This window comes from Malaclemys terrapin, chromosome 3 (assembly GCF_027887155.1).
Source record: "Malaclemys terrapin pileata isolate rMalTer1 chromosome 3, rMalTer1.hap1, whole genome shotgun sequence".
Taxonomy (NCBI): domain Eukaryota; kingdom Metazoa; phylum Chordata; order Testudines; family Emydidae; genus Malaclemys; species Malaclemys terrapin.
The window spans coordinates 33,428,561-33,452,508 of NC_071507.1; the positions used below are offsets into that span (position 1 = coordinate 33,428,561).

At 42.6% G+C, this 23,948-nt stretch overlaps 1 protein-coding gene across 1 annotated transcript; it reads left to right on the forward strand.

The window, feature by feature from the left end:
- The first annotated feature begins 658 nt into the window (after positions 1–658).
- CALM2 (calmodulin 2) lies at positions 659–22,441 on the forward strand. The gene is made up of 6 exons (XM_054022724.1): positions 659–808; positions 5,772–5,802; positions 17,779–17,922; positions 17,997–18,103; positions 18,988–19,123; positions 21,804–22,441. Exons 1-6 carry the CDS (start codon positions 674–676, stop codon positions 21,830–21,832), a joined length of 582 nt encoding a protein of 193 aa, XP_053878699.1. The 5' UTR covers positions 659–673; the 3' UTR covers positions 21,833–22,441.
- Positions 22,442–23,948: the final 1,507 nt, after the last annotated feature.

The window sequence follows — 23,948 nt, forward strand, 5'->3', positions numbered from 1 at the left end:
GGGGCATGACACTTTTCACAATGAGGTCTCTAGATCAACCTAAGTTCAATGCATAGGCGAGGCCCGCGTGGGAGAAGGGAGCTATGGGCCTGACGCACCCTACCCAACCAGCTACAGCCTGACTCCCTGGGAAGGGAAGGTAGGGACTCCTCCTGTCATAGCAACTGCAGCAGGGAGGCGGGGACCGAGCCGCAATGCAGTCACGAAGAGCCCAGCTGGCCCTGCTCTGCCTGTGCCACGACCTCCCCAAAACCCCGCTCTGCCGCCCGCCCTGGACCCACTGTAGGCTCTAAGCGCCGCCCCCCAGGCGGCGCAATGGGAGGGCGTCGCTTCTAGCCCAGACTGTGCATGTCCGAAGTGACGCATTGCAGGTACGAACCCGCCAATCAGCGCCCTCCTTCTCTAGTTCATTGCCTCAGAGACACTTTCCTAAATGTTCCTCCGCCAGGAAAAGTAGCGCCACGCTCGCCCTTGCTCCCGCCGTTCCTCCAAGAGGAACCCTCCCGCTCTCCTGTGTCCGACGCTTTCCTCCGCTGGGGCCTGGGGACAGTGCGGGTACAGATTCGAGATAGGGGCAGGGTTTGTAGATAGGAGAGCGGAGAGCCGGATCTCGTTTTTGCTTCACCGACGGGGGTGGGGCGCGGAGTGATCTTGGAGGGGAGTGAGGAGGTTTATGAGGCACTGCTGGGCAGCGGGTTGGGCTCAGTGTGACTGTGAGGCGAGCCGAGCCGCAGAGTGGATAGCTAGTGAGTGGTTAGCTACAGTATTTTCAGCTAGTACACCCCCACCGCCAGGCCGAGCCACCATGGTGAGTGCGTGGGGATGGGGTGGGCTGCGGGTCCCCTAGGACTAGCTCCGTGTCCCGGTCCGCGAGGGGAGAAGCCGGCTCGCCGGGCTGCGGCGGGTGGGGTGGGGCGGGAGTAGAGAGAGGGGGCGGCGGGGCAGTGCTGGGGTCTGTGCGTGGGTGGGAGGCGACTCGCGCGCGCGGCCCGGCCTTCCCGCCCGGAGCGAGTGGCGCCGGTGCCGATTCAAAATTCCAACTGTCAGTTCAGTTGGCTGGGAGCGCCATGATGCGGGGGGGGCGGGGGGCACATAACGGTTTCTCGTGGAAAGAGGCCCCTGGGGTGGGGGGAGCCGGCAGCGGTGGCACTAGCCGTATCTCGCTCCCCTGGAGCCTGTGTGGCCGGGGTTGCGGGGAGCCGGCCCCGAGCGCTGGCAGCGCCCCGCGGAGCCCTGCGGCTGCCGCGGCGCTGGGGAGGGGCTGCCTCCCCGCGCCATCTGTCCCCGGGCTGGGGCAGGGCTCCGGGGCGGCTCGCCGGGGGCTCATCAGCGGGAATCGTCTTTCTTCCCGTGGCGAAGGGTTTTCATTGCGTTTCGGTGACGGCTTCCACCCAGCCGCTCCTCTCGGTGGCCGTGGGCTTGTCTCCCCAGCATCTGTTCGTTTAGCGTGTCCCGGACAAGCTCAGGAGCGCGTGTCCTGGGTACAGTTACCGTAGCGATGGTGAGGTGTCCGGGGAGAAGTACTCTGCCTAATCAGAAAAAACAATACTAGCAAGTGCCTATTACTGCTGGTCTCATTAAAGGAAATTAGGTTTACCGTGCGAAGGAGTCCTTTTTATGTCAGTAGCAGCTCTCAGAGTATCAGTTTGATTCTTAAGCCAACCCCTAAAGTAGGGTGCTGGCTACAATGTAACTCTAGTAGTCCCTTTTGGTGGGGGAAGATGCTAGTTTAACAAGACTCCAGATTATGCCACTACTCTAAATGAGCTGGATAAATACCAGAACAAATACTGTATGTCAGAAATAGGTTTTCAGTATAGCAATGAAAGAATTTCATGCTTGCTTTGTCTTGCTAGTATCTGTTTTTCCTACCAAACCAAAATTGGATTAGCTTGCAAGAGTCAAGCAAGTTCTTAATATAGAGATGGGTGTGACCAGGGGACATGGTGGCATCTTCAGTATGGCTGTGGTCAGTACCAACAGACCAAACTTGGTTAAACTCGTGAGAGAGTATTACTCAAATTGAATGTACTAAACTGTGCATAATGCTTTGCTCACAAGTCCACACTGTGACAACATATACATAATTACATATGAATCCAGCTATCTAGTTGCTGATTCCGTGCTTCCTAGCAGCATGACTGTGTCAGCACTGGTTATAGTTAACAGGTGTTTCACCTAAATGCTAGGTTCTGGAATACAGTGGCATCTGTTTCTGTGGCATGCTTAACTTTGTTCTGATTTGGCTCCTCCACTGCCTGCTGTGGAACCAGCTTAAAACTGTTGAAGTCTGCACAGGATAGTTAGTTCTCTTGTGTAGCTATTGATGGGAATAGTCAAAAGGTTTGACTTAACTATTACACAGTTCCCCCTCTAGAGGGTGCATACACTGTTCTGGAGTTGCACTATAGAACTAGTCCTGTAGGTCTTTGCTTTAAGCTCTCTAGTTATTGTTTTAATCACCTGACCACAGATAGGCACTCAGTATTAGACAGAAAAGATTTAATCTAATGATACCGCAACTAGCTTGTAAACTTGAACAAAACTTTAAGGAAACAACATATTTGAGGGTTGGGTGCATTGAAATATATTAGAGAAGTTGGAGGTTTTTGATTGCAAACAAAAAAATCATCCTCATGTCACACAGATCAACTTAAGCAATGATCTTCTTTAAAAGATGATATTTTTAGAAGAAAAGTCAGAGGTGGAGGAGGCTTTCAGGCAGAATTTGACTTATCAGTTACCAATGGTGGGTAGGAAACTAGCCTTGCAGAGTGGTCAGATCATGCCTTCAGAACAACCTGATGGGTAAACAGGTGTTCCTGCAGCAAGGTGTGAATAACCTAAGGTCTGTATATACTGGCCTTAATGCACTGAGAAGTTTCCTAAGGCAACTGTGGCAGTGCGCTATTTCAGTAGCTGCTACTCCAGCTTCAGAGCTGAAGCCATAACCTCTGCTGTAATGGCTGGTGGGGACATATAGCAGCAGACTTGCTGACTACACCTTCAATAGACCATCTCTCTTATTCCAAAACTTATGTCCACTTCAAATACTGCCACAAGCAGGATAAATGTTCTGGCTAGTGATCTATTGGATGATTTGCATGGGTCACTTTCAGAGGCAGGAAATACTTGGGAATCTTAAATTAGAGGAGGGGGAAACACTCAACACATGAGCTGGATATGTAAACAGTATATAGGATTTAGAAACTCCCAGGTACTGACTTGTTGTTTACTAGTGAGTGACATGCTCACTACTTAACCTGTTTGTGGAGTGTTTAGTGGGTATAAATCATCTAACAGAACTGTGGTACATCTGCTCCAGTCTGTTTGAGCTATAAATGTAACTGAGAAAGTATTGCTTGTTTTGTAGTGTATGTGCTTTGAATGACACTCTAAAGGCAGACAGCTATAATTGTGCAAGGATGTTTTCTATGAACTTGACTGACACTACAGTAATGCACTAGAGTTTGAAAATATGCCATGTAAGAATTGGATGACTGTCTGAATCTGTTCAAATTTTGTCTAATACACTTTTTGTTTAAAAAAAACTGGACCTGATGTTGAGCCTGTCTAGCTTTTTGCATCTGTAGCTAGAGAAGCTCACAAAATAGTGTACATGTCTGTTACTCTGCCAAACTGAGGTGGTGTGACTTGATTCAGTGCTGTGGGATGGGTCACAGGTAACTTAAGGGATGCAATGAGCAGCTATTTTTGATTTTTTTTTTTTTTTTCCCCCCTGTGGTCATTACTGCATTGTCCATTCACTTTATAGTCCACTTCCCCTCTAAAATCGGTGTATCATAGCCCAATTTTCCTGAAGCGTTGGGCAAATTCATGAATAAATTCATGAATTAAAAGGGGTTATACCAACTTCTGAATATTCCAGTTGTAGTTTTTCCATAGTCACTCTTCAAAATAAAAAATTGAATACATGAAACTTTCCCATTTTCCTTTCTGTAAATTACCTATTTAATTCACTCATTCCTTTTCCATTGATAGATGGAGTGGACAAAGATCTCTGTTCTCATAAGTGAAATGAGTTTAAGAATAATGGCAACATTAAACTGTAATGTCGTGCAGTAGTCCTCCCATTTCTTAATTTTAAGACTAGCTTGGTCAACATCACTAAATGAGTGGTCACAATAAAAATCGGGATAAGAGAATCAGTGCTGAAATCTCAAAATTTTTAAACAAGCCTGCTAAGTCTCCTTTAAGCTGCCTGGCTGCACAGCAGCCTTCTTAGTGCTGCACAGGCACTCAGGGAACTCACCTGGGGACCTGCTGGGGGAGGGGCACCCCTCCCTGGGCCCAACTGAGCCTAGACCCATCCTGCTGCGGCCAAGGCGGCCCGACCCCAACTCTGCTGCAGCTGGGGCAGCCAGGTCTGGACCCGCCAGGGGAGGGGTGCCTATTCTGCAGCCCTGTGGCAGGGAGAGGCATCTCTTCCCCCACCTCTTTTCTTCCCCCTCCCCCCAGCCCAGGTGCTGCTGCAGGGAGTCCTCTCTCCTTGCTGGAGCACCTCCTGTACCTCAACCCCTTGAGCCCCCTCCCACACACTGAACTCCTCAGCCCCACCACATGAATTTTGTTACATGTACCAATATGACGGTGATTGCACACACCACCATATTGGTGCACATAACAAAATTCATTCCACACATGCGTGGGAAAAATTAGATGGAACACTGCAAGCCTGACACATCAGTAAGTGTTTAGAGTAGCTGTAGATTATTAGGTTAATCTTCTGTCAATGGAATTTTAATGGGTAAATTTCTAGAAAGATTCCTTAAAGTTGGAACAGCACAACCTAAGCTGAATGCTGATAATAAATGTCTGAAGCTTATTTAAAGGTCACCTAGACTTGAAAATTAAAGAGACTTACTAAACTCCTCACACCATTGCATTCTGTCAAAAGGGGAACTTATTTAAAATTGGCTTTAATGACAATGTTTGTCCTTGCTGCTGGCAAACTGTAGGGCCCCGACACTAAAACTAATAGGTTTATAGGTATGCATCTTTAAACTCTATCGCAGAATAGATTGAGGTGCCTAAGTCAAAAGGCATTAAAATAAAAAATTTAAGACTGATGTTTTAATCAAACTTGTCAGATAAAAATCTGGTAACTATTTGAATACAAATATCACTAGTAACTGTCAAGTACAAGCTTGGTATTTGATCACCAGCCTTTCATACAGGAATCTTTCAATGGCCACATCAAGATAATTTGTTTTAGGAAATGTTTTGTTTTAGTGATGACTTTATTATTCGCTTCAAAATAGACAGTAGTCTGCTTCTGAACCTAGCATGGAACTTGGAAGAGAACAATGGATAGACCTTACCTATTAAATTTATAGAGACCTCAATTCCTAGGTCTTCACTACAGATAATACTGATATACCTATAAACATGGTCTAGAGGGGACTCGATGGCTCAGGAGTCTAGTAATTGGCTGTAGGCTCTTACCTAGGTTAACTGCTCTATATTAGCGCTGTTCAGTATTTGGTCATTACTAGCTGGTATTTTAACAACCTAGGAAATAAGCTGGTGACTAGTCCTGTTGTAATCAAGATGTGTATTGTAACTTGTTAACGGCAAACTATTTTTTGAATCGGCTCTGTAGCTTTAGGACTAAGCTGGAACATTGAAATGCAATAAGTAAGCCCTGAGGCTCGGGTACCTAAGAATACTTATTTGCAAAAGCATATTCACTTGTGACTCTCTGTTCATTCTTGTCTTGCTGGCATATAACATTATTTTTTCTATTATAGGCTGATCAACTGACAGAAGAGCAGATTGCAGGTGAGTTTTGAGATGCTATAACTAACCAAAAAAACCCCAGAAACTCCACACTTGATGTTTCACTGAATTGATTTGATCTTAGTTCATGTGGCAAGTCATAATTAATGAGTGAGTTAAATGTCTAAACAGGTGCTAGAACTGGGGTGCTGCCCCACACTCTGGCTTGAAGTGGTTTCCATTATATACAGGGTTTACAGTTTGGTTCAATGGCTCTCAGCACCCTCACTATACAAATTGTTCAAGCATCCCTGTCTCTAAATATAGAAAATACAAACAAGAAGTTGCTGTCTTTAGTTTGCAAGTGAAACTTAGGCTTGGCTTTCCCTTCAGATAACATTGGATGCAAATGAGTTGTCTAATTTTGAGATTCTGAATAATAATTCTCTCCTTAAAACTGTTCAGACCCCATAGTATTTATTATTTAATTATGGGGAAGCCTGTTCTTTCAGTCCTACTTTGCATTGTTAAATTAGGCCTATTTTGTGACAGCCTCAATATAATGTAGAGCACCATATTCCTTAATTGTTATAAATATTAAATAATTGGTTTAAATATTACTTTGGCTCAATACTTACTAACTGTTCCTTTAAATGTTTTACAAAATTATTGTTAACTTTAGTGTCAGTGCAGGTATGTACATCTCTAAAAGTAAAGCACTAGGTATTGTTCATCCTGAAGCTGTGTCAGTGCTTATTGTAACATCAAATATAAGATCTCATGAACTCTGAGAATTCTGCTTATTACTAATAATTGCTTAACTGGTCTCATTTGCCTTCTACTTGTTGCTCATTTGCAAATTCAAGATAGCATAAGAACTAATATTTTAATTTGCTTTTTGTGTAATATTTTAACTGGGGAAGCTACACTATTATGCAAAAAGCAGAGTTGTTACATGTGGAGACTTCTTGCTTAATGCTGTTACTCTTGAAGTGAGGTGTGGGATAAAGAATTTCAAAAGTATGGTCCAGGCACTAAGTTTCCCCACATCCTGAGCTAAACATTGACTACTTGCTGTGGGTGGGGTGACAAGTGGCTTTAATGATTATTGCTGCTTTTGCAGAAGATGAACTAACTCAGATTTCACTTAGTCTTAGTCTGTTACTATATTGTGTTATCTAGCTATAGAGGTTGCAGATCTTGTTAAAATGGTTGAGTTTGAATTGGGCCTACTGTTTCAGTAGATCCTGATAAATCTTGAAGCACTTTCCTGCTATTAAAAGTATATTTAAATAGCATTATAATTAGAGGTAAAGATGTTTGTGTGTTCAAAATAAACATTGAAGTCTAATCTTATCTGAGTCCTAAATATAAACAAATCACTGGTACCCATGTTTAAGATTACTCCTAGGCATTAATTCCATATTCAGATAAATTAAATTTTGGATGCATGTAACCCCTTTCCTAGCACAGTTTATATTCTCAAACCTTTGGGTATCTTCTCTCAGTATTTTGTTTTGAGCACAATTCCGAAACTGAAGAGCAGTGGGGACCGTATTGTGTATTTATGCTGAAGTCTGAAAACTCTTGCTAATTTTTGGAAGTTAAACTGACTTAGAAATCAAAGTCTAAGGTTTATCTAATACTTGTAGAATAGGTACCGTGGCAGTAAGACCAATCTAATTCAGCCTCAGGTCTTTATAGATAGCTGCTTATATCTTTTGACTTTCTAAGGTTTTATAGCTAAAGATTAGTGATTTGTCTGATCATCTGTTGTAGACAAGTTTTGTTTGACTTCTTTACTGGTTGCTTAAATTACGGTGTTAGTGGTCCTCTCTTACAGGCTGTAGTCGTTTTTGTACTGGTGACCTCTGCGAGGACACAGGAAGTTCAATATCTGACACTGTTTCAGGGATAATGCAAACGTTGACAGCCCTGTGTTGATTTGATTGGACATTAATGACTGCCTGGTGGCTTTGAAATCCAAAAGTAGGGGGGAGGACAACTTGACACCTACATATTGGAGTAGAGAGTTTGAAAAATAGGTCAATTATGGCCTTGCCATGATCGTGTCTAAGGTTCTGTTATGCTAGTCATAAGTGTTAAATTACTGATTCTGTAATGCATATAAATAACATAATCCATTTAGTTTACATCACTTTGTCTGCCAGGTTTGATTATGGATGCATGTCCATGACAAGCTTTTATTGGTGCACTTAAGATAGAAAAAGTGGATCTAGAGATGTTTAGGATCTTTCCATCATTTGATGTCTAGTTTCATCCTGAAAATTCACATTAGTCCATTTCAAGGAAGTCAAACTTTGAAAATTCTGTCTTCTGAGAGAGTACACTTTTAGTGTTTGTTTTATGCATTTGACAGCTCTCTTGCAGGCAGTAATATGGGGGAAATATGGTGTTACTGGTATTTTCATGACACTACAGCATTCATTTACAAATGTATTTGACGCAAGAAAAGACTCTTTACATGGGCATGAAATCCTCAAACAGTTGTGGAAAAGCCAGTGCAGGTTCTCTAGCCAAATGGAGAAACTTATCCGTACATAAGTGTGGCTGTCTAAGCACATTGTTAGATCTTGAGATAGTAAAATTCGATGGAGATCTTCTCAAGGAAGAGAATGCACAGCCTGGAAATAAAAACTGGATTGAAATTGTGGTCCTGACACTTCAATTTTGTCTCCTAAAATGTTACATATGGGATACACTTTGAATGTGTGGTATACAACTAGTAACTGCATTGTGTAGTAAACGTACTTCAGTGCATCTGAGATGGTAGTAGGGGCTTGAGTTCTTCAAACAGTGTCACTTGTCTGAGAAGTGACTAAGTGATAGCTTATTCAACAAATGTCTTCATCTATGTTCAGACTGACAACTGGTATATACCAGGTGGCTTGAGACCCAATAATACTAATACTAATGTTGAGACTTGGATTTGACATTGGAAGATTGACAGATCCCTTTTAGGCAAGAACTTTTTATTCTTGGTGGTGATGCCCACATTTAATCCTGAAGTCCCAGTAATACATAGATGGAAGAAGGCTTCCGAAGAGTTAAGCTATGGCTACACTACACAGCTTTTAGCAACATGGCTATGTCGCTACAGCCGTGACGTTAAGTCGTGCAGTGTAGCCACTGTTTTGTTGGCTCTTCTGCCAACAAAAAACTTCCACCCCGATGAGCAGCGTTTACGTTGTCGGCAGGAGAGTGCTTCAGCCGACAACATGCTGTTCACACAGGCACTTGTCACCCCAAAACTTTTGTCTTGGGGGGGGGGGGGGGGTTCAACCCCTCTGAAAGACAATTGCCTGTGTAGACATAGCCTTAGTGGCAGAGGTTAGTCTCACAATGATATAGAGAACGCTTGAAACTTTTTCATGGCTGTTTAGAAAAGTTATTTTCTTTATTAAAGCATCTGAAGTCACAGTTGGTAGAACTGTTCCGAGTTTTGAACTGCTTGGTGGAGCCATGTAGTCTTAATTTATGCTGAAGTTACTGCTTGGTACTACAAGTTACCTTTCTGCTTCATGGAGGATATGTAGATTGGATTATTAGCCTGTACAGGTACACAGCCTTCTTCAGTGAGGATGGGGAAGAGGTCAGCAACAAGAATTGTTCAAAGTTTCTGCCACCAACTTAACTAATTTCTGGAAGTAGTTGGTCTACCTGTCTAGCATACCACTTCTGAGCAGGAGCTATCTTTCTTGGCTGACCCAATCTGGGAAGGAGATATTGGGGACCAGATCAACCAAGGGAGTTGCAACACCTAGACAATCAAAGAAACACTGAGGTCCACAAAGCCTGAATTTCAGATGCCTAGGCTTCCCTCTACAATGAATGGGGAGAGAGGTGCCTTAGAACAGGAGTTAAAAGCTAGCAAAGTTGGTGAAGAGCTGCCTAAACTATCCAATAGTAGATGGTGATGAGAGGGATTTATTCTAAGCCCTATCCTTCTCTTGGTGATGCCCATCTAAATTTGGGCTGCAATTTACAGAAGGCATCTCTTTGCTAATGAAGATGAAAGGGAACTAAATGTCTTAACTCCCCACAACCATCAGAGGAGGTGGTAGCAGTGCCCACCTTCTCTTTTAGGCCAGTAGCTAGAACACTGACCTGATATGTGCGAGACCATATTCAATTACTCCCTCAGGCAGAAAGCTTGGAGGTGGTGGTGCCCTTTCCTCTGTACAGATTTTACATGGTACCTGCTCCAGTAGGGAGCCTCTGAGCATGCCTACTTGATTAGGCCCCGCATGCAGCTTAGGTGACTGAATCTCTGGTGCTTTCGCAGGAGCTAGTTATCTGGACACCTAGAGGGAGGCAGCCGTGCACATGCTCAGTCAATAGATCCCATAGGGAACTCTGAGCCCAAGAACTTAGTCAGTTTAGGCGCATATAGTTTGGTTGGGAGTCTTATGGAGCCTAAAACAAGGAATCAGGCACCTGAATACCTTGTGGATCAGTGTATGGGTCCATTAGTGGAGGATACCGCTTCTTTGTCCAGTAGGAGGACAGGGTACTAGTACTTCTGAGATGATTAGGCATTGGCTCAGGAAGCTGTTGTAACAATAAACTAGCTGATTTGCTAGTTTCCCTCAGTTGAGTATTTGACTGTCCAAAAAAACTGGACAGTTGACTAGTCAAATATTGGTCAAATATTGTCTCATGGTCAAAGTTTAAATCACTAACAATTTCTTAGAATAGGAACAGAGCAAGACTTTATGGTCTGCAATAGGCTTATTAAGCCTAATTACAAATAAGTTACTTGACTGAGTTCCTTTAGCATAGAAAATGAAAAACACAATGAAGTGAAGCTCTTAAAGAATACAACAATTCTCTCATTTTGCAGTGTTAGGTTAGTATTTAAATATGAATGTTTAAAACTGAAGTTATAAAAGAAATTAAATAACTCATAACTATATAGTCCTTTTTAAATGCTTGTATGCTAGATAAGGAGTTGGGAAGTTCTTCAAGCAGCCTGATGCTGTGCGTCTTTTCTCTGTGTTGGGGAGAAGACTTAAGGTTGGTCTGCACTAGGAAATTAGATTAACCCAGATATATCACTCCCTTAAGTGACGGACAACTTATCTATGTCAACAAAAAGTGACACAGGCCTTGGCTACACTGGCAATTCACAGTGCTGCACTTGCTGTGCTCAGGGGTGTGAAAAAACACCCCTCCCCCCCCAGAGTGCAGTGCTGTAAAGCACCACTGTAATCAGCGCCTGCAGTGCTGCACGCTCGCTTGCAGCGCTGCAAGCTATTCCCCTCGGAGAGGTGGAGTATTTGCAGTGCTGAGAGAGAGCTCTCGCAGTGCTGGCGGTGCAACTACGCTTGCGCTTCACAGCGCTGCCGCGGCAGCGCTGTGAATCCGCGAGTGTAGCCAAGGCCCTAGTGTGGATAGCACTAGGGCAACAAAATTCTTCCATTGACCTACCTACAGCCTCTCAAGTGCACTACCTACGTCAATGGGAAAACACCACCTGCTGGTGTAGGATGTCTATACCAGTGGTCTCCAAACTTTTGAGGGTCGTGCCCCTTCCCCTCTTCCCCCACCACCCCATTTTGGGGTTAGGGCTAGGAGCAGGCTGAGGTAGGGGATGGGGTAAGGCAGCTAGGGGCCTGAGCTGCGTGTGGGGCACAGTTGGGGTTGGTGGCTGTGGGTGGGCCACAGTGGGGACTGGCAGCCGGGCCACCGACCAAGTGCAGAGCTGTATCAAAGCTGGGGACATCTGGCATGGAGCCAGGAGCAGAGCTAAAGGTGGGGCAGGGCTGGGTGGCACTCCCTGGCCTGGCTTGGCCTGCTGCCCTCCCCCAAACATTCCTCCGCACCCACCTAGAGGGGCGCATCTCACAGTTGAGGAACCTCTGTTGTACACCGAAGCACTGTAGCATCTCAGCTGCACTGTTACAGCGTTTTAAGCATTGATAGGCCCTTTATGATTGTAAACCCTTTCCACTCCCTTCTGAGTTAACGTCTGTATGTTTATATAGTTTAAATTGCAAGATCTTCAGGGCAGGAACTGTCTTAACTTGTTAATGTGCTTTGTAAACATCCATGTACATTTGTATGCCAGGCCCACATGCAATGTTTGGGTCAAATCTAGAACAATCAAGATACTTAACTTTCAGTTAGTTCATTTTTGAACAGATGTCATTAGCATGTAGTGAAATGAGAGATCAGGACACTTAAATAGGCTTGCTAACAGATTGCATCATGGTGCCATCCAAAGCATAGGCCACTGTCTACGTCAAGGCATTCTTGCTGGAATATTTGACTGGTCAGTTGACCAGCTTGCCAAGCCTACTTTCTGTTTCGGTGAAGACTGAGAAAGTGATACCTGTACCTGGTCAACACCTGGAGAATCTAAGCTTCTTTAACCGAGCCAGTCATGTTTTTAGCCTGGGTATGATAGACTGCTCTTATCTCTTGGTCAACATCAATATAGCTGAGTGCACAGTCTCTCACTTATCAGCTGTTTTTTTTATACTGTTGAGCACAAGAGATTGACACTTGTGGACATTGGCAAGGATAGCCAGAGTGGCCCTGGAATGCCTGCAATTTGAGTATGAAGAAGATTCTACTGGGTGATCACTGTGGGTACCACAAGGCTGAAAGGCACTACCATACTTGTGTGCTACAGTGCTCTAATGTGTAGATGACCATCTGTACCATTTTTGGACCACAAATGGCTTGCCTCTGTGTCAGGCTGGCACTGGGGTCTAGATGTGTTCACTTGGATTAGTGTTAGCGTGGATATAATCATTAGCATTACCCTCCATTCAGCTAATCTAATAGAAAATGACTAAGGAGATACTGACTTTTTGATGAAGTCTGACTTTTATTACTCAAGTAGATAGAAAAATCATGAGTCAGGATTTTTGACTGAGCCGGAGTCAGGCTCATCAAAAAGCATAGTTATCTAAAAATAATAGATTTGGTGTTCTTTTTATTTGCCTTCTGCTTTTTGATCCATTAGGATGCACTGGGGTCACATTTTGAAACTCTCCACAGCCACGAGGGCTAGAAAGTTTCTTTTAAGAATGAGTGCTGAAATCATCAAATATCCACTTTGCGTTCCTTAAAGCCCCAGCTCCTGGAGTAATCATGAGACCAATGACAAAATCATGAGTTGGCAATGTGAGGTCCACAGGTGCCTCCAGAAGTCAAGGTAGCTGTATTGGCCAAGAATGTGTTTTCTTGTATGAGACTTGGCCAGGAGTCTATCTTCTCTCTGTGGTGCAGCTCTTGTCACAGTTAGCCACGGCTTTGTCACCTCCAAATTGACCTATTTCAATGTCCTTTACTTGAGGCTACTCCTGAAGACCATTTGGAAACTTCAGCTGGTACAGAATATAGTTGCCCACTTAGCACTGTTTTCTGTAGAGTGTTTTATATACCTTTGATCTATAGAGGGATTACCCTGGCTTCAAACGCTTTCGTATGTTTCATTGTGATAGATACAGCAATAGTTGTCAGAACACTGGAATTTACTCTCCCCACTATTGATCCACAGGACCCTGAACATGTGTTAAAGCCTATTTCCTAGACTTTCTCATTGCTGTAATGGAGGTGGGAGTGTCCCTTTTCACAGGGAATGACTTGCTTAACTGTAACTCTTGTGGAGCATGCTAACAGGTAGCTGCATGTAAAATAAATGTTGAGTTGCAAACTGGTGATATAGTGCAGTGGCTTTCAACCAGGGGTCCAGGGCCCTCTGGTGGGCTGCAAACAGGTTTCACGGGGTCCACCAAGCAGGGTCAATGTTAGATTCACTGGAGCCCAGGGCAGAAAGCCAAAGCCCTGCCATGCAGTGCTGAAGCCTGGGGCCCAGAACCCTGTCACCTGGGGGCCTGGGGCTGAAGTCGAAGCCTGAGCAACAGCTTTGCAGGGGCCCCTGTGGCGTGGGGCCCTGGGCAGTAGCCTTGCTTGCTACCCCCTAATGCTAGCTCTGGCTTTTATATGCAGAAAAAAAGTTGTTGGGGCACAGCTGGGCCATTGAGTTTTGAGTGGTGGCTCAGAAAAAGAGAGGTTGAGAACCCCTGTTATAGTGCACTTCTGATCTTTTTCTGTTACCATGTGCCTGTGCTCACTTCTATTGAAGTTAAATTCATGCTTTTGTTAAAGTGCCTTGGGACAGTGGTTCTCAACCTTTCCAGACTACTGTAACCCTTTCAGGAGTCTGATTTGTCTTGCATACCCCAAGTTTAAACATACCTCTCTTAAATGACTTGCTTACAAAATCAGACATAAAAATGTCATAGCACACTATTACTTGTTGATTTCTCATTTTTACCATATTATAAAATCAATGGGAATATACATATTGTACTTCCATTTTAGTGTTTATACTGCTCTATATAGTATAAAAATTGTATGAAATTTTAGTTTTTTATTGACTTCGCTAGTGCTTTTTATGTAGCCTGTTGTAAAACTAGGCAAATATCTAGATGAGTTGATGAGCCCTCTGGAAGACCTTTGTGTACATGTACCCCTGGTTGAGAACTACTGTCTTGGGATATTCAGCATACAACATATGAGTCTTAGGGCTTGTCTACACCGGCAATTTACAGTGCTGCAACTTTTTCACTTGGGGTGTGAGACACCCGCCCCCTGCTGAGCCCACAAGTTTCAGCGCTGTAAAGTGCCAGTGTAGACAGTGCACCAGTGCTGGGAGCTATGCCCCTCCTGGAGGTGGGTGTGGAGTTTTTTTGAATACTTACTGTTGAGAAGCTTAGGAAAAATCCACACCCCTGAATGACTCTGTTAAACTGACCTAACACCTGTTGTGGACAGAGCTTGCTTGACAGGAGAACTTTGAACTTTCCTGTTCACCTAGCTACTGCCTCTTGGAGAGGTGGCCTGCCTTGCGCTTAGCTAGCAGAATTTTCAGAATATTTTAGTCATTAAGGCTCAAACCAGCTTCATGCAAAGAAAATGTAAATTAGTAGTCAAACCTTACTTTTAAGTTTAAATTGGGTGCCTGTTGCCAAAGGTAGATGTTTTTGGTATGGACTCAAACAGCTTTGTTACTGGATTGTACAGCCAAACAGTGTTTCTTGTACAGTAACTCCCCGCTTAACATTGTTTCGATGTTACGTCCCTCCTCTATTACAGAATATGCTCATTTAAAGTTGTGCAATGCTCCACTATAACATTGTTTGGCTGCCTGCTTTGTCCACAGCTGGTAGCCCCCTATCAGCTCCCCTACACCCCCACCCCAGTGCCTCCTGCCCACCTGCAAATCAGTGCCTTCCCCCCTGCTCCCCTTGCCTCCTGTCACAGTAGTCAGCTGGTTTGTGGCATTCAGGAGGCAGGGGAGGGAGGGGGAGGCTGTGTGCCGCATTCTCGCTCCTTCCTCAGCCTCCTGAATGCCGCAAGACAGCTGATTGCCATGGGCAGGAGGCGGGGAGTTTAAGGGGAAGGCACTGATCCGTGGGATCCGCCAGCGGGCGGGAGGCACTGGGGTGTTGTAGGGGTCTGCCAGCTTCTTTATTACCTGTATTAAATTGCTTGTTTAAAAAGTATATAATGCCTTTTGTCTAGCCAAAAAAAAAAAAAATTCCCTGGACCTAACCCCTCCATTTACATGAATTCTTATGGAGAAATTGCTTAACATCATTTTGCTCAAAGTCGCATTTTTCAGGAACATAACTACAATGTTAAGTGAAGAGTTACTTTACTAACCTTCCTTGGGGAATGTACTTGGTATTTGGGAGTACTTGCAGGTGTCTCTGGTACAGTAGGTAGCAGTGAGGCACTCATCTCTAAACTGATCCTTAATCAGTTTCTTAGGGCTCTGAATGCTTACTTTGAGCAGGGCTAGAACTGAAGCAAATTAATACCTACTGGAAATGCTCACAATTGCACTTAACCACCTGAGTGGATTGATTACTATTTCTAGTGAAGAATAAAATGCAACTGAGCCCTCAAATTGAGCTGTAACTATTCTACAATTGTACAAGAGCCAAATACTTCTGAGTTCTTTTCCGTTAAGGAGGAAAGGTTGCTGTTCAAAAGCTACTTTTGTCTAGGATATTGTGACTGAAATAGCTGTAACTGCCTACTTTAGTAATGTACAAAAGTATTAATGTTTCATCTACAGTAGTATATGAAAAAGCTGCTAATGAAGTCTCAATCTTTTGTTCCAAGTCTATTCTGTTTTCAAATTGTTCCTGTGGTTTAGTGACTTACGGTGCTGATAGTCACAAGTCTTAAACATGGCCTTGCTTGGTTAAGTTTGGCAAGTGGATCAAATAATGTCAGCTGACCATCTATTTGACCAAAGTCAAATGTTAAATATTCCAGCAAGAATGTCCTGATTTTAGGTGGCCACCTTCCTTTTGATTGCATCATGATGCATTTTCATTTTTAGAATATTTCATTGACTTGCATTTGAGTTAAAACTCAGGTGACTTGTTTTTGAGTTAGCCATAAGTACCTGAGGCTCTTCTGGCTTCTCATCGTAAGAGATGGCTTGAACCTACTGCTTTCAAGTATCTTATGTAACAGGACTTACCAGTTAAAATCAAGCTGCATGTCTACTTGCAGAGGTTTTGCAAGTAGACTCAAATGGTTTTATTCATGTCAAGCATGCTTCCTTTAGATCGGCAGAAGTAGCCAATTTCTGGATGGCTCTACTTTAAATTCTCTAAGATGGAGTATAGAATACACTAATGCTAGGGCTAATCAAAACAAATTGGAAAACTGAAATTTCCATAGAAATTGTTTAAGTTTGACTGTTACTAGTTCTAATACTAAACTTTAATCTATGGCTAACCTTTTCATATTAGAAAAATAGGCACATTTCTTAAACACAACTCCTTCAGTTAGGGAGAAAGCTCACTAGGTACTGATAGATGGCCTCTCCATTTTTATGCATGAAAGGATTGAATTACATTTAGGGTTTCCAGTTCTAGGTGGAATTCACTCCAGCAAATATTTAAGAGCTTTTCTTAAACTTACTATGCTCTCCTTCAAACTGTAATTGAATTGTTCTGTAGATAAGCCTGGTAGACCCAAAGACTCTGCTGGGAGATTTTCTATTCCTGGGGGAATTCTGCACCACTGCACACATGCAGAATTTGTCCCCTCACAGATTTCTTTGCTGCCCTGCAGAGAAATGTCCCCCGCACACATCCCTCTTCAGCTGTGGAGGGATCACTGTACAGGGAGCTGCTCCCCCGTCCGCCCAATCCTTGTGCAGCCAAACCCCCTCAGACCCAGACCCTTCTGCAGAGCCTCACTCTGCTGGATCCAGACCCCTCCCACCCCATGAGTCCCATTCCCCCTGTACCTGGATCCCCACCCCAATGAGCCCAACCAGCTGCACCTGGATCCCACCCTCATTCCCCCAGCATCTGGAACACACACACACCCCTCCCCCCGCTAAGCTCCAACAATCTTTACCTGGACCCTCGCAGCATCTCATTAACATTGCACCCAGAACCCCCCTAACAAGCCCCTGTGCAGCCAGATTGCCCCACACCTGGATCCCCCACTGAGGTGCCTGCACCCAGCTAGCTCCACGCAGAACCCTCTCAACCCATACCTGGCTCCCCCCACACTAAGCCCCTCCACATTTGGACCCTGCCAGACTGAGCAAGCCTGCCTGCACCTAGCATGGAGGAACAGGTCCCTGGGGTGTTTCTGGGGCAGGCCTGGTCCTTGTGCTGTCAGTGTTGGGTGCAGCCTCACTGCTGAATCAGTGTCCCGGGGGAGCTGCAGATTGATCTTCCACCTCTGTGCAGCCAGTGGCCTTTGCTCCCTATGCCATGCTGGAGCCCTCCACATTTAACACAATTTGCAGAATTTAATTATTTTGGCACAGAATGCCCTTGGGTAATTTTCCTTCAAAGCAAGGGCTCTAGATTCAATATTCTAGAAAACTAAATTCAGTGTCTGAAATAACCAATAACCTGTAATCTAAAACAGGAAACCGTAAATGTTTATAATTTATCACAGGTGATACATTTTTAGACTTTTTGATTATTAAAACGCCTAATCTCTTGTCTTGTCAAACAGAATTCAAAGAAGCCTTTTCACTATTTGACAAGGATGGTGATGGTACTATAACAACAAAGGAATTGGGGACAGTGATGAGGTCACTTGGCCAAAACCCAACAGAAGCTGAGTTACAGGATATGATCAACGAAGTAGATGCTGATGGTAAGCTTTCTAAAAAGCAATTTGTTGAAAATAAACTTCTTAAATGTGTTACTAATAACAGAATTCTCTTGCAGGCAATGGCACAATTGACTTTCCAGAATTTCTGACAATGATGGCAAGAAAAATGAAAGATACAGACAGTGAAGAAGAAATTAGAGAAGCATTCCGTGTGTTTGATAAGGTACTAAAGTATCATATAAGGTTTGCAAGTTAGTTGAGGGATTGAATAAAACAGATTCCAAATAACTCTTGCCACTAAATCCCAAATGACTAGTCTAGAAATCCTTTATACAATAGTAAGATCATACCTAGTCACTACTAATTGCCACTATTGTTGGACTTTGGATGATCCTTTCATGTAACAAATAGAAGGCCTGGACATATTTTAGGTGCTAGTCAGTGGGAAAGTACTTCTCCTATTTGGGGTGGCTGTGAAATTGTAAACCTCATTGGGAGGCATGTTACAACACTTAATGTCTACGTGGAGATCCCTTTCAGGCGTTTCACGCAGTAGTCACATTTCAGGAGATCTTTCAGTAAGGCATTTGAGTGCCTATCTAAATGGTCCACATACTTGTTAAAGCTGGAAATACAGCATCCATACATTTACAGCCTCTCAGCAGTACTAAACACTTTGGCTGCACTAAAGCTGCTTAAATTCAAACAATGGCTTGTTCCTCATACTTGCAAATGTACGATATCAAAGTAGGGTTGAGAACTGCAACAACTTCTTGCGTGTACATAATTGTTTATAGAGGAAATATCAAACCAGACCACTTAAATTTTCTTGAATGGTATAGCTGATATATGCATATTAAGTCAGTTGTACAGTTAATTTATTGGCTCTGCGTTTACTTATGAATTACTGAGATACTACTGAAAACAAATCTGACATGGTCACTTGCCCTCTGGAAGTGGTGATGTGATGGGGAGAGCAATTAGCAACTCTTCTGTTCTAGAGAAGCTCCTAAATTTTGTCCAGAAGTACTGTATGTAGAGTAATTTCAGAGCTTATTTGGTTTACACTGAAATTCTCTTGAAACAGTTTTAAACTTGTTTCTTTAGGATGGAAATGGGTATATTAGTGCTGCAGAACTTCGCCATGTGATGACAAATCTTGGAGAGAAGCTAACAGATGAAGAAGTTGATGAGATGATTAGGGAAGCAGACATTGATGGTGATGGTCAAGTAAACTATGAAGGTAAATTTCACTAGAAACAATGGATTCTTGTTTTCTGGTCTGAGGAGCTACTTGGTGGATAAGGATGATCTGAAGTGTTCAACTGAAGTCAAGCTTCATTCAGTTACACCAGATTACAAGAATTTACGTTTATGTGGGAAATGTCTCCTGTATATATTTGGTACAATTTAAATCACTCCAACTTCTTAAATAGCTTCATAAGTGATTCTTTGGCTCCCAATTATAGATACCAGTTTACTGCTTTTGCTTCTAGAGATGAAGGATGGCAGTGGAACAGTTATACAGACCAGTTAAATTCAGGTGGCTAATGCAGTGTCATAAAAACCTTCCCAAAACTAACTCAACCAGAACCAGTAGCTCCTTCCAGTACAATGTTGTACAGAATGAGGAGATGAGTGGCTGTACATATATTGCATTTCAACTCTGCCCCAATTAAAGCTATTAATAGAAAAACCATACTAGGAAATCTAGTCTGCTGAAATCTGTCAGGAGTTAAATCTTAGACTAACTTGGCAGGAGGAGAAAATCCCTTAAATCCAGTAGTCTAAAGAACTCTAGACTTAACAAATATATAAAGTATTTCATATGAAATAGTACAGCAGTGACCTACTTATACCAAGTTTGTGTTCCTTACTCACTGGTATCCTGAGACTGTTTGTTTTTAAATCCATGAAAATTTTAAACGTGAGTGCTTGATCACATCTGTTCATAGTGCCGAAGAGGTACTATTGTTTGGAATGAAGCTGGATAGTGTTAAGATTTCATTTTATCCTTGGGAACTATACATATTGTAAGGACCCTAGTTGATCTCATGTCCACAGATAATTCCTAGTTCAACTCTAGGGCAACCAAGGGAGTCTTCATGGATACCTAAAAAGGAATCAAATCCTTCAGCTGTAACAGTCCTTAATATTTTTAGTCAGCTAAGATTACACACCTTTCTGTATATCTTTACCTTTGTAAGCTTTGGCTTTGGAGTGAGAAGCCATTTAATTAGACTTGCTGTTAATGGGACCAAAGTTGCTACTCCAATTTATATGGCAGTAAGAGGGTAAGCAAACAACCATTTAGATTTCTAGCAATTAATTGCTTGTTTCTATAACTCTGTACACTATCGATCCTATAGATTGTCAAAATGGAAATAACTGGCTAAGTCTAGCACTAGTCCTTTTACTCTCTACATCTGAGACATTTTTCACAGTAAAGGTTCCACTTTTTCTTGAAGCAAAAAGGCAAATTTTTAGAGGGCAACTAACATTAAGCACACTTCAATGGCCAGGACCAAATAAATCATGTTTCACTGCATACATAAAATCTAAACCCTGAGAGCTCTATTTTAGTAATTTTCTTTCCTTTTCTTCTCCCCCTTATGAATGGCTAGTCCCCTACCTTGAAGCTAAAGCAGGGAAATTAGACCAGAGTATGAAGAAAGCGCATGCAATTAAGGACTGAGATCCTGTTCCACCTCTCCTGCCATTCTTCCCTCCCCTACCAAAAGAGAAGGTGTGCTGCTCATTTGAGAGAGCAGGTCCCCTTTCTTCCAGCAGTCTTTGTGGCTCCTTCTCCCTGTGCTGCTCAGTGGCTAGTCAATGCCCCCAAGAGCATGCCAGTTAATGTCTTCAGATGCCCTCAAACTCCACCCCATCAGCATGCTTATCGCTAGGTCAATGAAACCCAGATTCATAGATTCGAAGGTCAGGAGGGACTATTGTGGTGGTGTATTCTGACCTCCTGTGTAACACATGCCATAGAAATTCCCCAAAATAATTCCTAGAGCGTATTTTTAGGAAAAGCATTCAATCTGGATTTAAAAATTCAGTGATTGATTCTCCATGACCTTTACTGTCAAAAAGTGCACCTTATTTCCAGTATGAATTTCTCTAGTGTCAACTTTCAGCCATTGGATTGTTATCTTTCTCTGCTGTATTGGTGAACAAAATAGTTGTTAATGGGCTCTTGATGTAGATATTTAGACTGTAATCAAGTCACCCCTAAACCATCAATTGCTTCATTGGTTCATGTTGCAGCCTCTTCTGTGCAAACACAATAAACAAAAGCTAGTTATTTCAATTTTGTATTTCATAGCAGTTAACTTTCCCTCTCCTATGAAAGTGACTGGTAATGCAGCCTTTGCCCAGTAGTCAAAGCAGGCCAGGTAAAATAGTAAAATGAAGGGAAATAGTATTGTACAGAGTGGAAGTCTCTTCAAAGCCGACAAATATCTGCAGCTGCTAAGCATTTGCTAAAGATATGTCAAAGAAACCTTCTGAAAACTTAATTATGGCCTTCTAGAGGTCTGCTAGAAACATTATTTCCTAACTCTAGTATGAGGTGTAAGATAAGGTCCCAAAACATTATGGGACTCAATACCACAAATGTCCCTTATGTTTTGTGGGACAAGCTGACCCCCAGTAAGTTTAGAACTAAAACTCCAGCAAATGACATGCTGATATGCCAGTCACAGGGTTCTTCTGGAATAGAGTGCTGGAGAAGATAGCATAACTTCAAACCTCTTCCTGCAAGAGGCATCTCAGACATTCACTAGCACAGTAGCTCTGTAAATACAGTAATCCTTACCATTTGTAGAGAGGGTGATTCCATTCTGTTCTGAGAGCCTGTAGTCTAATTGCATAAGAACTTAATTAGTAAAATACTAATACAACTTTCTTTTCCTTTGCAGAGTTTGTACAAATGATGACAGCAAAGTGAAGAGATTGTACAGAATGTGTTAAATTTCTTGTACAAAATTGTTTATTTGCCTTCTGTTTGTAACTTATCTGTAAAAGGTTTTTCCCTTACTGTCAAAAGAATATGCATGTATAGCAATTAGAATTCCATTCCTCCATGTTTTTCTCCCTTTATCTTACTGTCATTGTTCTGATAATTTTTTGGAAAATTGATCAAAGTTACAAATGTTGCATGTGGCTTACTCTGGATATTTAAGCCCTTCTGCACATCTAAAGTTAGTTGGAGTTGATCAAATGAGGGAACATCTTGGTTATGCCTGTTAAAGTAGCTTTCTTTAGGAAACTTAGCATGTTGTTGAAATGTGGAGCCTTAACTCTGCGTGGACTATTGATAGTTAACAATATGAAACTTAAAAGTTGCACTATTGCAAAACGGGTGTATTATCCAGGTACTCGTACACTATTTTTTTGTACTACTGGTCCTGTACCGGAAAAACATTTTCTCCTATTACTATGCTTTTTAAACTTTTCTTTAGCCACTTATTTTCAAAAGAATCTGCTTATGGCACAATTTGCCTCAAATCCATTCCAAGTTGTATATTTGTTTTCCAATAAAAAAAATTTCAACTTACCCATATTGTTTGTGTATCCTTGTATTATTTATGGCATTAGACTAGCAACTCTGCAATGAGATTAACAGCCTCAGCATGCAAGCCATGATTTGCTTGTAGTGGATTAGATATTTGTTAAAATGGCTTGTAAAGAATGCTGAGAACTAGTGTCTTGGGGAAGTGGCTGTTTTTATCATGTTAATCCTAAATTTGGCAAAACTATTCTAGGTAGTTCTATAAATAAATAAAATAATGGAGATATCCTCTCTCCTAGAACTGGAAGGGACCTTGAAAGGTCAGAGTCCAGCCCCCTGCCTTCACTAGCAGGACCAAGTACTGATTTTTGCCCCAGATCCCTAAGTGGCCCCCTCAAGGATTGAACTCTCAACTCTGGGTTTAGCAGGCCAATGCTCAAACCACTGAGCTATCCCTCCCCCCTGTGACTTTCTGCAATATTTTGGCTGGAACTTTTATAGAACCTGTTACTATGGTCTGACTCCCTGTCCACTGTCTGAAGCCTTCCTGCTGTCAAACATGTGGTGAATCTGTAGTTGACCTAATTAAAATTGTTTGCTTTCCTTGAGACTGATGGGACTTAGTCAATACTCAAAGTAATTACTAGTCTCAAGATCTTATCAAAAGGAAACTCCAGAGAGCATGTGCTTGTAAATACTTTAGGGTTATGACTTAGACTTAATCTAAAGCCAGATATTTAAAAAAGTTACTAAGAGAAAAGTCCTGTTTTATAGATTGGCCATGATTGTGGATTGTAGCCATTAGCAAAGTTGAGGTATGTTGCAAGTAAACAGGACACAAGAAAATTCACTTCACTTGGATATGGACTAATTTAATAGAACCCTGAACCCTACATGTACCACAGAGGGCACCATGTAGCTCTACTCTCAGCTGCATCACATCTTCCACTTGGAAAAGCAGTAATGGTGAGGGGGCTCTCATGCCAGAGGGGCAGGAGTAATAGCTGACAGCCCTGTTCACTCAGTACTTACGCTATCGTCTGGGCAGGTGGATATGGCTTTCGTGCTCTCTTCCTGCCACATAGTCTTGGAACAACACCTCAGGAAAAACCAATAGTGCTTACACATTGCCATGCATGTTGGCAGACTGAAGAGCTGATGGAATGGGATGGATGTGGGGGACAAATGCACAACCTCTTAACTTTAAAAATTAAAGTGCCTTTTTCCTTTCCATTTCACGTCTTAGATTTGTGTAACATTAACAGGCACAATGATTACCTAAAACCAATGTAATTTAGATACTTTTAGTTTACTCATGAATGGCTGTTGTGTAAAAAGTGTGTACATATCCTGACAGAGCTCGAAACAAGGCCAGTGACCTAAATTATTGAGGGTACTAATGGACTAACTGAAGCAGCATGCTTAAAAACCTCCTATAGGACTTTCTCAATACATTGGATGTTGCTACTTTTAGCGTGATACACCTTTCTCTTTCTAAAAGTACCCACTAGCTACAAATGTGGTTAAACCTGCACCAGAGCTACCCCTTACT

Coding starts and splice junctions, on each gene's coding strand:
- CALM2 (XM_054022724.1), top strand. CDS start 674: ATGAGGCACTGCTGGGCAGCGGGTTGGGCTCAGTGTGACTGTGAGGCG. Junction 809..5,771: donor CGCCAGGCCGAGCCACCATG/GTGAGTGCGTGG, acceptor TTTCTATTATAG/GCTGATCAACTGACAGAAGA. Junction 17,923..17,996: donor CAACGAAGTAGATGCTGATG/GTAAGCTTTCTA, acceptor ATTCTCTTGCAG/GCAATGGCACAATTGACTTT.